Here is a 13,220-nt window from a genome sequence, read left to right as displayed (position 1 = left end):
TTTTTTTTGCGAAGGCATACGTGCTTTGTTTGGCCTTTCAAAAGAAAACAGAATTAAAAATCAGGGGTAAGGTTTTATTTATAACACTGTTTTAGAACAGTACAAACTAAATATTTGAGTGTGTACAGCGCATTTTATGAAGGACTGCTTCAGGACTTTCTAGTTGATGGCTTGTAAGCATGGAAAAACATTACACCACCTAAAACACCTCAGCTAGAACCTTAAAGACTTTCACACAGTTGAACAAACATCGATCCTGTGCAAGTTGGAGCGCATATTGTGCAGAGAATTGTTAGCACAAACTAAAGACTCTAGATCTACTACAATTTGCCTATAGGCCCATTTGGAGCACGTTGGGTGCCTCCTTGACTTTACTAAATAAAGTCATGATCCTTTAGATAAAATATTTTGATGGATTTCACATAAGCATTTAAAGGAACTTAGACAAATTAATATATACATAATACGTTCACTTTTTATCTTTGTACAGCACCTTGTGAATGTGTTAACGTTTGTCACATTTGTCATATTCACTGTATTAGTTGATAATAAAGAGGACAAAAACAACTGCTTACCATGTTTATTTAAAATTATGATTATTTATTATATTTGATACAACATATTATATTTCAAATAAAAGTGACTATAAGAATAATAGATAGATTTCATATCCTGACACCAAATGACTGGATCCACAGGGAGCCATTTTCTAAAACATTTAATTCCTGTATAAATTAACATCTAAAACCTTTCTCCCTCTCTTTCTCGTCTCTCCCTCTCCTCATTCTCTCAAAGCAAACTGTATATGAAATGCTACATTCTACATGCACAGAAAATCTAAATCTGGTCTTGTTTGGCATCATATTAAATGTTTCATTGCAAGTGGTACAATGGGTTCAATAATATGACAACAGAATTCAATGTTTAAGTGTACATTCACTAAATGTTGATAGACACCTCCGATCTTAGACATAAGTAACTTCTGGGAACTTCCATGATCTGCCATTGCTGTTTCATAAAGCAATTTCATCAAGCAACTCTCTTTCAGTGCCTCTGCTTTGTAACAAATCAATGCGTTTTAGAAAGATTGGGTATAGACAGGAGATACAATAATGTACGGTGTGTGAAAAATAGTGTTCTCATACATACAGGACCGAAACAACACAGTGTAGTTCCTTAGGGTGACCACATGTGAAGTGCCACCCGCCCCACAATTTTTTTTTAAAGTCTAGTCATATTTTTTTCCCCCTAAATAACTGCATTACTGAAAAATAATAAATAGACTTAATTTTATGCACTTGCTGCACATGTCATTATGCACAATTTATAAAATTACAGAATAGGAAGTTATGAACCAAAGAATCATACAATCCTCTTCACTAATTCTAGGCATAAGATACATACATATACAATAAGTTATATACAATATGCATATTGTAATAAGATGAGTAGCATGGCAATATACATACTTGTATCCTTTATACGTTTCTCTTCTTTTATCCAATTTACCTCATGTCTAAAACCTTTATTCTCATAATCTTTTTGGTGTTAATATAATATTACAGTTAAAGGAGCATTTCACCTGCAAAAACATTAATCTTTATTGAAAGTGCGTCATATTTGTAGTGGAAATGTAACATACATTTCGAATTTGGTGCCTATTTGACCGAGAAAAGGGGTGTTTGTAGTCTCACCCCCTCAACAAAGATATTGGACTTCCTGCTTTGGAATAATGATGCAAAATGATGATTTTTACATCATTGAAAGAGGGAAGTGCAACACTGAAATCTGTATTTCAGATTCCTCAGTGCAACTGAGGAAAAGATGCACGACAATTCAAAAACATGACTGGGGTTCTAACTAAACAAAGCTTAATGCAAATGGGTGAAGTGTCCTTTTAATGGTGTTAATGTTAATGTAATTTGGTGGTAATTCTGTATTTTTATCACAGGTGCTCGCACATTCGCGAGCACTTGTAAAAACCTGCCCGCACTGTGTCAAAAACTCCATTTGGTTGCAGTCTGTAGCCCTTGATGCAGCACAATCCCATCTATGGGTAAACCGGCACTGAACACAGTGTTACAACAAATACACAAAATAATGTTTGTTTTTAAAACCATCATATATGACCCCTTAAAAAAAAAATAGGTAAAACCTGGCCACAGAAGGGAACAGAGGAAGGGTTCTATTAATGACAGGTCTTTCAGATGTCACTGATGAACTTAATATCTGCACAATGTTAAAATAACTAAAACGATTACTTTAAATACAGTTTTAAGAGTTTAACTTGTAATGTAAGTAGCTAAAGGTTGCCCCCCCAAATTTTAATCAATGTGCATGGAATATATACTTCGACACACCTACTATACAATTAAACAATCAAATCAATGTAAACCAACTATCTTATGTTACCAGTTCTTGTTTTTTTTACAAAATGTAAAATCATTTCCAAAGGTTACTAAATATAACAGTATTATCTGTATGATCTCTGTATGATCTATTCTGTGTGATGACGCAGCTTTACTGTGGATCCTTTAAAAACATAAAACCCAGGATAGAGAGGTTGAGTGAATGTGGCCGGGACTCTGGTGATAATGGGCATTGTGTCAGAGACGTTGTAGAAGGACAGAGTTCCTGCACTGTGATCCACAAACACTCCTATTCTAGGGCAACTGGAAGACACAGGGACTTTATTTGTTTGACTATTGCGCACATGTGGGTTTCCCATGGGATAGAATTCTGTACTTACAGTGCCCGCTCTAAAATCAGCTACGTGGATTTGAAAGGGAAAGTTACTATAGGGGCAGCAGAAGACTCCACAGGACTGATCATTTTGTCCAAGTAAAGACTCATTTTCACAATTCTTCCTGCTGATGGTCTTATATGACATTGATATATATACACCATTACTCCCACTCCACTCAACCTCCCAGTAACAGCGCCCAGTCACACTCTCTTTACACAACACCTGAGGACAATAATCAAATCTTTCTGGATGATTAGGATACGGTTGGTTTGTATTAGTGTAAGTAGCCACTCTGTTCCCATCAGACAGATTGAGGTTATGATTCACTGTGTTTGAATCCAGAGTGAAATTCCTGAAATCTGCCGGAGTAAAAAACAAATTGGTGTAGTTAAACAGAAAGTATAATCAACTGTATATATTTCAGTTATTTTCCTTTGTTTATCTGTTACTGCATCATTGTTATTAAGTTTGGCATTGTGTTTATTGTACAAAAATTTGTATTAATGTTATCATTTTACATTTGTACCAGACTGTACAACTTAAATGTATTTTTGCTCTTCAGATTCAGTTTAGTATTAAAATTCTGAATTTTAAAGCTTAACAGGATTATACTGAGCAGTTTGTGAACATAGATTTAATTATATGTGGTCAACTCAGATAAACAGGGCACATGGGATCAGAGCTGGGTACTAACGGATTACATGTAATCTGGATTATGTAATCAGATTCCAAAAATCAAGTACTTGTAATTGGATAACCGTATTTTTCGGTCTTTAAGATTTTTTGGCTGGTGCTGCGTCTTATAGTCAGGTGCACCTTGAAAGTCAGTATAATTTAATTTCGACTTTTATGAGGCAAGAGACAACATTACCGTCTACAGCCGAGAGTCTGCCATATGCTGCTTCTGTATTTATGTAATTCAATGGATTCAGTAATGGGGAATGACGAGTCTGCGAACTTTACGCTAGTTGGCTTGTTCGGTTAATTTAGCCTATTCAACCTTCCAGGTAAGTTGGTATGCTATGGTTTATCATTGAAATAACTGATAATATTACTTTAACATACAAACATCTATTCAGCCTGCTGTTCTGTCTGCTATTGTTTAGTTGAATAACTTGCCTTTCCAGATTAAATGTCTGTTCATCGGCTTGGATTTTGTGAAATAATTTTCTAAACAAACGCGATATATAAGTCAAAGTGAACTATACATGTTATTTCGTCTTAAAGGACATGTTCGGTATTTGACACTTAAAGCCCTGTTTTCAGATTGTTTATGATGAAATAGAACGGTTTTGACTGAAATTTGGACATATGATGCTGGCCCGAGAATTTTCGGTTGTTTGTTGTATCAGCCCCCACCTCTACAATGGCTGTATAGTGCACTGGAACAATCGTTCCTAAAATGCATTAAACTTTTGTTTACAAAGACTTGAAACTCACCAAGTGGTCAGGGGTGTTCATTGATATGCTCACACAAAAATCGCTGCAAAAGATGCTTTTCAACAGGTTTTATTGTAGTTTTTGTCCAACTTTATTGACTTGTATTAGATGTGCTTTGAGGTACGGTATTTCTCCGCCGCCGGAAACGGAAATGGAGTTGTTTGTATTCTTGCAATTGGAAAAGGTGGATTATCGCCACCAACTGGCCTGGAGTGTCTATTATTCAAGCTCTCAAAGGAAGAATGTACGGGTGTGAGACGTTTGGAAAAATAGGTCCACACGTTTAAAACCAATGGTAAAACACCTGTTGGAAAGCATCTTTTGCAGTGATTTTTGTGTGAGCATATCAGTGAACACCCCTGACCACTTGGTGAGTTTCAAGTCTTTGTAAACAAAAGTTTAATGCATTTTATGAAGGATTGTTCCAGTGCACCCATGTAGCCGTTGTGGGGGTGGGGGTGATACCACAGAAAACGAAAATCCTCAGGCCAGCAGCATATGTCCAAATTTCAGTCAAAACCATTCTATTTCATCATAAACAATCTGAAACATGATGCGGCTTATAGTCCGGAAAGTACGGTAAACTACATTTTAAAATACTTGTAATCAGACTACTGTTACTTTTTTATGGATAACATGATTACATATTATTCACACTATGGCAGAATGATGTTCACAATTTTGTAAATCTCTTTTTTTTACTTTTTTCCCTAATAAATTTACCTACTGCTTACGTTAGACAAGATGCAAAATAAAGCAGCACTCAGCGTTTGATCACTGGATGCAAAGGTGTTAATTTGGGTACGCTAGGGACATGTCCCTATACCAATATCCAAAGAACACTGAATTGTCCCTAGCAATAATTTTGACCAAACAATGAATCTATATGTACATATAACCACTGACGTCCGTCTGTTTTTATGTATTACTTATTTTATTTAAAATAAAGCAGATCTGGAGGAAATATTTTGGTTCAGTTTTTAACTTGCCATACCAGAATTTTTACTGGCATCACAAAAAAGATAAAATTAACCAAAAATAAGTGTTTGAATATTTGTTGTTTTAGGCCTGTAACCTTTATAAATAAGATTATGATAACAAAAATACTATTTTAACTATTGTTCAAGTAAACAGCAATAAACCTTTGTGATAATGTGGCTCTGAAGACAATTTTATTTATTTCCCCACCAATGTCAAAATCAAACTTACTGAATGTATAGACACCAATTCATTTTTAAAGAAACTCGTGGTTTAAAGAAACACTTCAGTTTTATTTATGAGGTGAAATTTTGTAGCTGTTTTTGTTTTTAAAGACTTAAAATTAAGTAAATATGTTTTAAATGCATAGAGTGATTTTGTTTTATTCAGTGTGTTACTATCAGTTGACACTAATGCCGTTTTTGACGCCAAATACATTTTGTGAGTATTAAACTGCATCTAATAAGATGGCACATATCTTAATAATCCAGATAATTTACTCACCCACATGTCATCCAAAATATTTCTGTCTTTCTTTGTTCAGTCGAGAAGAAATTAAGTTTTTTAAGGAAAACATTCCAGGATGTTTCTCAATTTAATAGACTTTATTGGAACTTAACAGTTTACAGTTTTAAAAAAGCAGTTTCAATGCAGCTTCAAAGAACTGATCCCAAACGAGGCATAAGGGTCCTATCTAGAAAAACGATTGTCATTTTTGGCAAGAAAAATAAAAAAAATAAGTACTTTTAAATCACAACTTCTCGTCTAGCACCAGCCGTGTGACACGTAAGGTCCCTTTGGCGCATCACTGCTGGTGCAAGACAAGAAGTGATGTTTTGCTTTCCTTTTTCTGTTTAGAAAATAACCAAGCCTTTATATCTCATTTGTAAAAGCCTTACAAGGCATAAAGAGTCCTCACCTTAAACAACTACTAAACGATTTACAATTACAATAGGAATACTGTTAATAAAGCATTTAACATACTATTTATTAACTATTACTATATGTCTAAATAATATGATTTGTTAATGTACATTAAAAATATTTTATTAATCATTTACTTACACTTTCTAAATCACTTTAGTTTTTTCGTGTAATTGTTTCGTATTTGAACTGGATTGTAAATTGGCTTCTGAATTATGATTTTTAATTCAATTATTATGCTTTGTATTCATTCTAATTTGCTTTGTATTATTGACTCTTCTAATTTACTATGAATTATTACGATATATCTTTGTTACCACATATCTGTGATCAAGGTTAAGTCATGCTAATTAAGTTCTACCTCTAACTAATTTGTTATGCAGTCATATTTATAAATGGGCCATCAGGGTGATGAGTCTAATCATTGTCTTTCCTTTGATTAAGTTTTTATTTAGTAATATGATTTAACTATATTCGGCTATACTGTGCTATGCCTGAACCTCTGATTATTGTGGAGCTTTGTATTAAGTTGTATATAACCGATTGTGAGTACCTTTTAACGAGAGTCCGTAAGCATGGAGCGGTATTGTTACTTGCTTTAGTCATGAACCTCTGGTTATTGCATGGAAGATTCATTATTTAACCTTAACCAAGTTGTTAAATAAAATGATAAACAAACATTAATCCACATTCTACAATTATATCTATTTGATTCGAGATTTTATCTTTTGGAGTCAGATAAAAGTACCTGAATTACGTAATGTTAAAACGTCATTGTTATGCGCCAGAAAAGACAGAACGCATGAGGACCCTTCTGTCATGCTGTTTGGTTTCCGCCATTTGGGCCAAACAGATATATAATATTTTTCCCTTACATCTTTTAATGATGAACTAATTAATTGTTGATGCTTAATTAATGATTTATTGTGTGCAGTTATTATACAGTGTTTCCGATTTGTTCATTCTAAAACTGTCTAGAAAGGATAACCACCAGTAAAACAAAAACAAATTTGTGTGTGTATTACAGACCCTTACATTGTAAGAACTCCTTCCTGGTCCTGGGTACATTGGGGCGAACAACTGTTATATTTGAAACTAAAAACATAAACAGATATAATTATTATAAGTCACATAAGTGTTTGTGTGTCTATATATATATATATATATATATATATATATATATATATATAGTAATGTAAAATTGTGTTGGCCCCCTTCCTGACTTTTTATGTGTTTGCATGTTTGTCACATTTAATGTTTCAGATCATGGAACAAATTTAAATATTAAACAAAGATAACACAAGTAAACACAACATGCAGTTTTTAAGAGAAGGTTTTTATTTTAAAGGGATAACTAAATCCAAACCCACATGGACCTGTGAGAAAACGTGCTTGCCTAATAACTGATTGGGCAACCCTTTTAGCATCAACAACTGCAAGCTTTTGCAATAACTTGCAGTGAGTCTGCTACAGCGCTGTGGAAGAATTTTGGTCCACTCATCTTTGCAGAATTGTTGTAATTCAGCCACATTGGAGGGTTTTTTGAGCATGCACCGCCTTTTTAAGGTCATGCCACAGCATGGTGATAGATAGATAACAAAGATTGTAAAAACTGATTATTTTCCACTATTAATTACATTATCTTAAAGGAGTGTAACTACTGTAACATGTAAATAATGCACATAAATAACGTGAGCAAGAGCGCTCAACAATTATATTTAATCAAAAGGCACGTGCAACCTAGCTAGCAGGTTGCTAAAACAACAAAATTACCAGCTAACTTACTTAAAATTTGCAAGAACTATACTAATACAATAACAGGCTTAAATAAACCCAAAACATAAGTCCACTTACAGTTCTCACGGACACGTGTTTATCAACTAGCTATCCTCCAGACATTTCGGCCGTTTGACGCGCGTGCACGATCGCGGAGTGAAGCGCGTCCGTGCTATTCTCCGAGATGTTTTATCAACTGGCTAGTTATCCTCCAGACAGTGATGGACCAAGTCTTTCTCTCATTTCGGCCGTGTGGCGCGCATGCCTGCTCGCGGAGTGAAACGCGTCTGCGCTATTCTCTAAGATGCACTTGACGGCCTTTTGTTCAACTAATTTTTTTTTTGGACGACCTAGTTAAAGGTTCTCTAAGCGAATTCACGCGTTTTAGACCATAAAACATTTTTTGTTACATACAGCAAACATCTTCTCACTATCTGCTTGCTTCCTGTCCGCTGATCAAACTGTAAAAAAACGCGATCTCTGTAGACAGCCCAGCCTCCACAAACTGCAATAATAACAAACTGGCCAAACCTACACCAGAAACCATAACAAAGTATTCTAACCAATAAACGCCAAGAAGGATTCGGGGGTTGGGTTTGGGCGCGTTCATGAAAGCACAGAAGGGGGGAGGGGGAGGAGTTAACTACGCTCAGTTTGTTTGAAAACACATTTCAAAAATCAACACACAGATTCGCTAAGAAAGCCTTTAAGGCGGTAGGGTTTCCCAGCTTAGGCAGGCCGCCCCAAACTGCAAAGTGCTGTGGGAAATCCTGGTCTTTTGTGACCTCTTGGATGAGTCGTCGCTGTGTTCTTGGGGTAATTTTGGTCAGCCGGCCACTCCTGGGAAGGTTCACCATTGTTCCATGTTTTTTGCCCGTGGATAATGGCTCTCACTGTGGTTCACTGGATTACAAAAGCTTTAGAAATGGCTTTATAACCTTTTCAGGAATCAATAACTATCCTTCATATTTGTTTCTGAATTTCTTTGGATCTCAACATGATGTGTAGCTTTTGAGGATCTTTTGGTTTACTTTGTCAGGCAGGTCTTATTTAAGTAACTTCTTGATTGCGAACAGGTGTGACAGAACTCAGGCATGCAGAGAAACTGAACTCAGCTGTGACAAACCACAGTTATGTTTAAATGGGGGGCAAGCACTTCACACAGGGCCATTTGGGTTTAGATTTTGATTTCCCTTCATAATAAAAACCTTCATTTAAAAACTGCATGTTGTGTTTACTTTTGATATCTTTGATTATTATTTACATTTGTTGCAAACATAAAAAATCAGGAAGGGGGTCAACATACACATATATACATACATATACATACATACATATATATAGATGAATTGATGAATATCTTCTACTTTACCTCTATCAGATATCTTTTCTATCTCTTCTGTACATAAATCCTCTATTTTTTCTTTCAGCTCAGAGAAAGATCTTCCCACACCATCAAAAGAGAACTGAGAGCTGTCAGTAATGTTGTGTGAGACTTTAGATTCAGGAGCTGCAGACAGAGACTGGAAATTCTACAGAAGAAAACATACAAAGATCTTCATTATTTCTAAACTGTCCAGTATACTGCGCTATAATCAAACTTATTTTTTTATTTTATAATATGTTAATGTACTTCAATTTTAACTCTTTCCTATAGTTAACTATTACATTAAATGTGGTTTAATATCAGTTTAATATGTAATTATGGTCACTGTCCAGTATTTCAGAGTTCTGTTACCTGCAGGAATTGGATGAGATTGCTTGTATATGAAAGCTGCTGAAGCTCATCATTTCTCCCCCTTAGATTAGAAATCTCCTCCTCTAGTTGCCTAATAAGTCCTTCAGCTTGATTCACTGCAGTGTTTTCCTGATCTCTGATCAGCTGTGTAACCTCAGAGCGACGTCTCTCAATGGAGCGGATCAGCTCATTAAAGAACCTCACACTGTTTTCCGCTGCTGTTTGTGCAGATCTCTGTTAGCACACACACATTACAATAAGCTAATACTGATACATCACACAGCCTGTGATCCATTACTGGAGAAGATGTTCATCTTTTTAAAACTTACCCTATGAGACCTTATAGCCCCTCTCAGCTCCTGAAGCTCATTCTCTCTCTCATGGATTCTCTGCTGAACTTTCAATTGTGTTTCTCTCAAATGCATCTGTAAGAAAACAAAGTAAAAGTTATAGGCACGCAGTGAATTCATTTTAACACCTTGATAAAAATAAAATTCATTTATTATTTAGCATAATTTTTTGCATTTTGCATTAGCATACCAGGGTCTAGTTTCAATTCATACCTGCTGCTCAATCCACTCTGCTTGAATTGTTACAATTTCATGATTTCTATGTTCGTCCAACATACATGGATAACAAATGCATTTCTGGTCTGTACGGCAGTAAACTTCCAGAATTTGTATATGTCTTGGGCAGATCATCTCATTGACTCTAGTTGGATCCATCAGATTGTGCCCATTAACCTGAAAAAAAAAAATTGAAAATATTGATCAAGGTGATTTTAACAGTTAGAATTCAGACACTCCAGACAGGATTTGACAGCTTTGTATTTTCTTCTAGTACAGACGTCTCCGGGCCCAGAGTAAAGGTGAGCAGGATGATCACTTTGGAGACCTTTTTATTTAGTTTATCCCCACTTCAGCAATCATCACTTTCTTATATAAAGCAGGTCTTTGAGTAAAGGTGTGTCGGCACTGAAGACATCAGTAGACTCCCGTCTGATCCTCCTGATTCCAGTATACAATAACTGTGTCCACAGAGAATAGTCACAAGATCCTTCAGTAGATCCAAACACACCGAACAAGTGGCTTCTGCTTTTGTACTGTACAAACTGTGACAGAGACACAACTTGACAACACTGAAGGTTTGTTTTCTCTCAAATGAACAGCTGAAATAGGTTCATGGCTCTTGGTTTGAGATACGTGTGCAAAACAGGTGTGTCTGTAAGGTGTGGCTTACTAGCTGACAACACCTAAGTTTCCATTTCTCGTAAATGTACAGCGAGAATAGTTTCATGGCTCTTTGTTTAAAAGACACATGCAAAACAGTATTTGTAAAGTTTCTTACTAAACCCTTTTGCATTGTTCAAATTTACTACCTTTCGTGTTGTTAGTGGATGAAAACATCCACTAAATTAAACGGCTATAAAAATTTATTAGATTAATATTTTTTCAAATTTTTTCAACCTCGGCACTGATCAAAATCTTCCCAAAAATCCATGATTTTAACTCTTTAATTGCCAAGTTCATAAGTGGTGTCACTGATTTGGGGAAAAACACACACAAAATGACAGATTTTCAATATAAAAAGTGATTGTAAACTGGATTATTTTTAACCTTTTTCAGCATGTCAAAGATTGGTAAAACATTGGCTTTGAATCATTTTTGTTTTTGTGTAGCATCAGTTTAAATTTTTTTCCCTCATTTATTGTTAGTGGCTGTTTTTGCCCCATTGACTTCCATTATAACCACATTTTTTGATTGCATAGGTATGACACCTTTTATCATGCATTTTTGAATGTTGGTGTTTTTTGCTTTTTCTAAGAGGTCAAAATTGTCATTTTTTTACTCTTGAGCACCATGTGGCACTATTAACCCTTTAGTAGCCCTGTGCAAAAACAACGCTTAATTTCTGGCTTGTACGTTGTGTTTAATGGATTATAACTCCATAATAAAAGCATATTAGTATGTGCGTGTAAGTGTATGAAAAAAAGATATTCTGTAAAAATCTTCTCTGCATTAGATTTATGAACATCATTTATTATGAAAACACAAATGTTTAGTCTTTCCAGCAGGACTTGCAGCATATCACTTGGTGCTCTCTGCAAGTTTGTCTGGAGGGACAGCAACTCATGCACGAGGGAGGTGAAAAGCTGTTTAGGAGAAGGCTTTCCTAGAAGACCTGGGAAAATCTCTGGTCTCTGCAGCAATATTGAGGAGACAGCGTTACCCTTGCACACCAGTTGCTACTGCACTGGTGAGAGAGATTCAGTCTCTTGCAGCTGTCTCTCCAGACACAAATCCACAGACACCAGCAGGCACCAGGAGCTCAGGAGTAAAGAGGGGAACATGCAATTGGTGCACAGAACAAAAAAGAAGAATAGTCAGCACTTGCATCTGTTGTGGTGGACACACTTGCAGAGAGCACCAAGTAATATGCTGCAAGTCCTGCTGGAAATACTGAACACACATACATGCACACATTCACATGAAAGGTTAGTTTGATTATTTAGTTCTCCATCCATCCTCTACTCTTGTTTCATTGTTCAGTTTATTTGAAGTTGTTTTTGTGTTCATAATAAATGATGTTCATAAATCTGATGCAAAGAAGATTTTAACAGAAAATCTTTTTTTCACGCATACACACTTTCTGGTTTTTCATGTTTTGTGGGGACATTCCATAGACGTAATGGTTTTTATACTGTACAAACTGTATATTCTATTCCCTTCCCCAAACCCTAACTCCAACCATCACAGAAAACTTTCTGCTACTTTACATTTTCAATAAATTTCATTCTGTTTGATTTATAAGCTTGTTTCCTCATGGGGACGTCAAAATGTCCCCACAAGGTCACAAAAATACTGGTATTCCTATCTTTGTGGGGACAATTGGTCCCCACAACGTGATAATTACCAGGTACACACACACACACACACACACACACACACAATAATATGCTTTTATTATGGAGTTATACTCCATATAACTCAATGTACAAGCCAGAAATTAAGACTCTATTTTTGCATAGGCCTACTAAAGGGTTAATAGTGCCACATGGTTATCAACAGTAAAAATGACAAATTTGACCTCTTAGCAAAAGGAAAAAACACCAACATTCAAAAATGCATGATAAAAAGGTGTCATAGCTCTGCAATCAAAAAATGTGGTTATAATGGAAGTCAATTGGGCAAAAACAGCCACTAACAATAAATGAGGGAGAAAAAATAAAAACTGATGCTACACAAAAACTAAAAATGGTTCAAAGCCAATGTTTTTACAAATCTTTGACATGTCCAAGACTGTGAAAACGGTAAATAAAAATCCAGTTTACAATCACTTTTTATTTGTTCGCTTTTTAATTTTGTGTGTGTGTTTTGCTCCAAATCAGTGACCCACTTATGAACTTGGCAATTAAAAAGTTTTTTGTGAAGATTTGGTAATTCTGATCAGTACTGAGGTTGATTAACAGATTTATGAAAATAAATTTGTAAAAAATATTAATTTGATACATTTTTATAGCTGTTGAATTTTGTGGATTTTTTCATCCACTAACAACACGAAAGGGTAGTAAATTTGCCCACGGTATATCGTTGAGTTTTTGAAAAATTTCAAACAATT

At 35.3% G+C, this 13,220-nt stretch overlaps 1 protein-coding gene across 1 annotated transcript; it reads right to left on the bottom strand.

Moving 5' to 3' along the window:
• Window positions 1–580: 580 nt before the first annotated feature.
• Window positions 581–11,952, bottom strand: LOC135747888 (tripartite motif-containing protein 16-like). The gene is given in 9 exon segments (XM_073815106.1): window positions 581–3,105; window positions 7,124–7,183; window positions 9,237–9,396; window positions 9,603–9,836; window positions 9,932–10,027; window positions 10,166–10,357; window positions 10,360–10,496; window positions 11,694–11,802; window positions 11,857–11,952. Coding segments are annotated over 9 exon segments (1,692 nt in total). The 3' UTR covers window positions 581–2,497.
• Between the last annotated feature and the right edge of the window lie 1,268 nt (window positions 11,953–13,220).

This window comes from Paramisgurnus dabryanus, chromosome 6 (genome assembly GCF_030506205.2).
Source record: "Paramisgurnus dabryanus chromosome 6, PD_genome_1.1, whole genome shotgun sequence".
NCBI classification, from domain to species: Eukaryota; Metazoa; Chordata; class Actinopteri; order Cypriniformes; family Cobitidae; genus Paramisgurnus; species Paramisgurnus dabryanus.
This window is presented reverse-complemented; position numbering and strand designations above follow the sequence as displayed.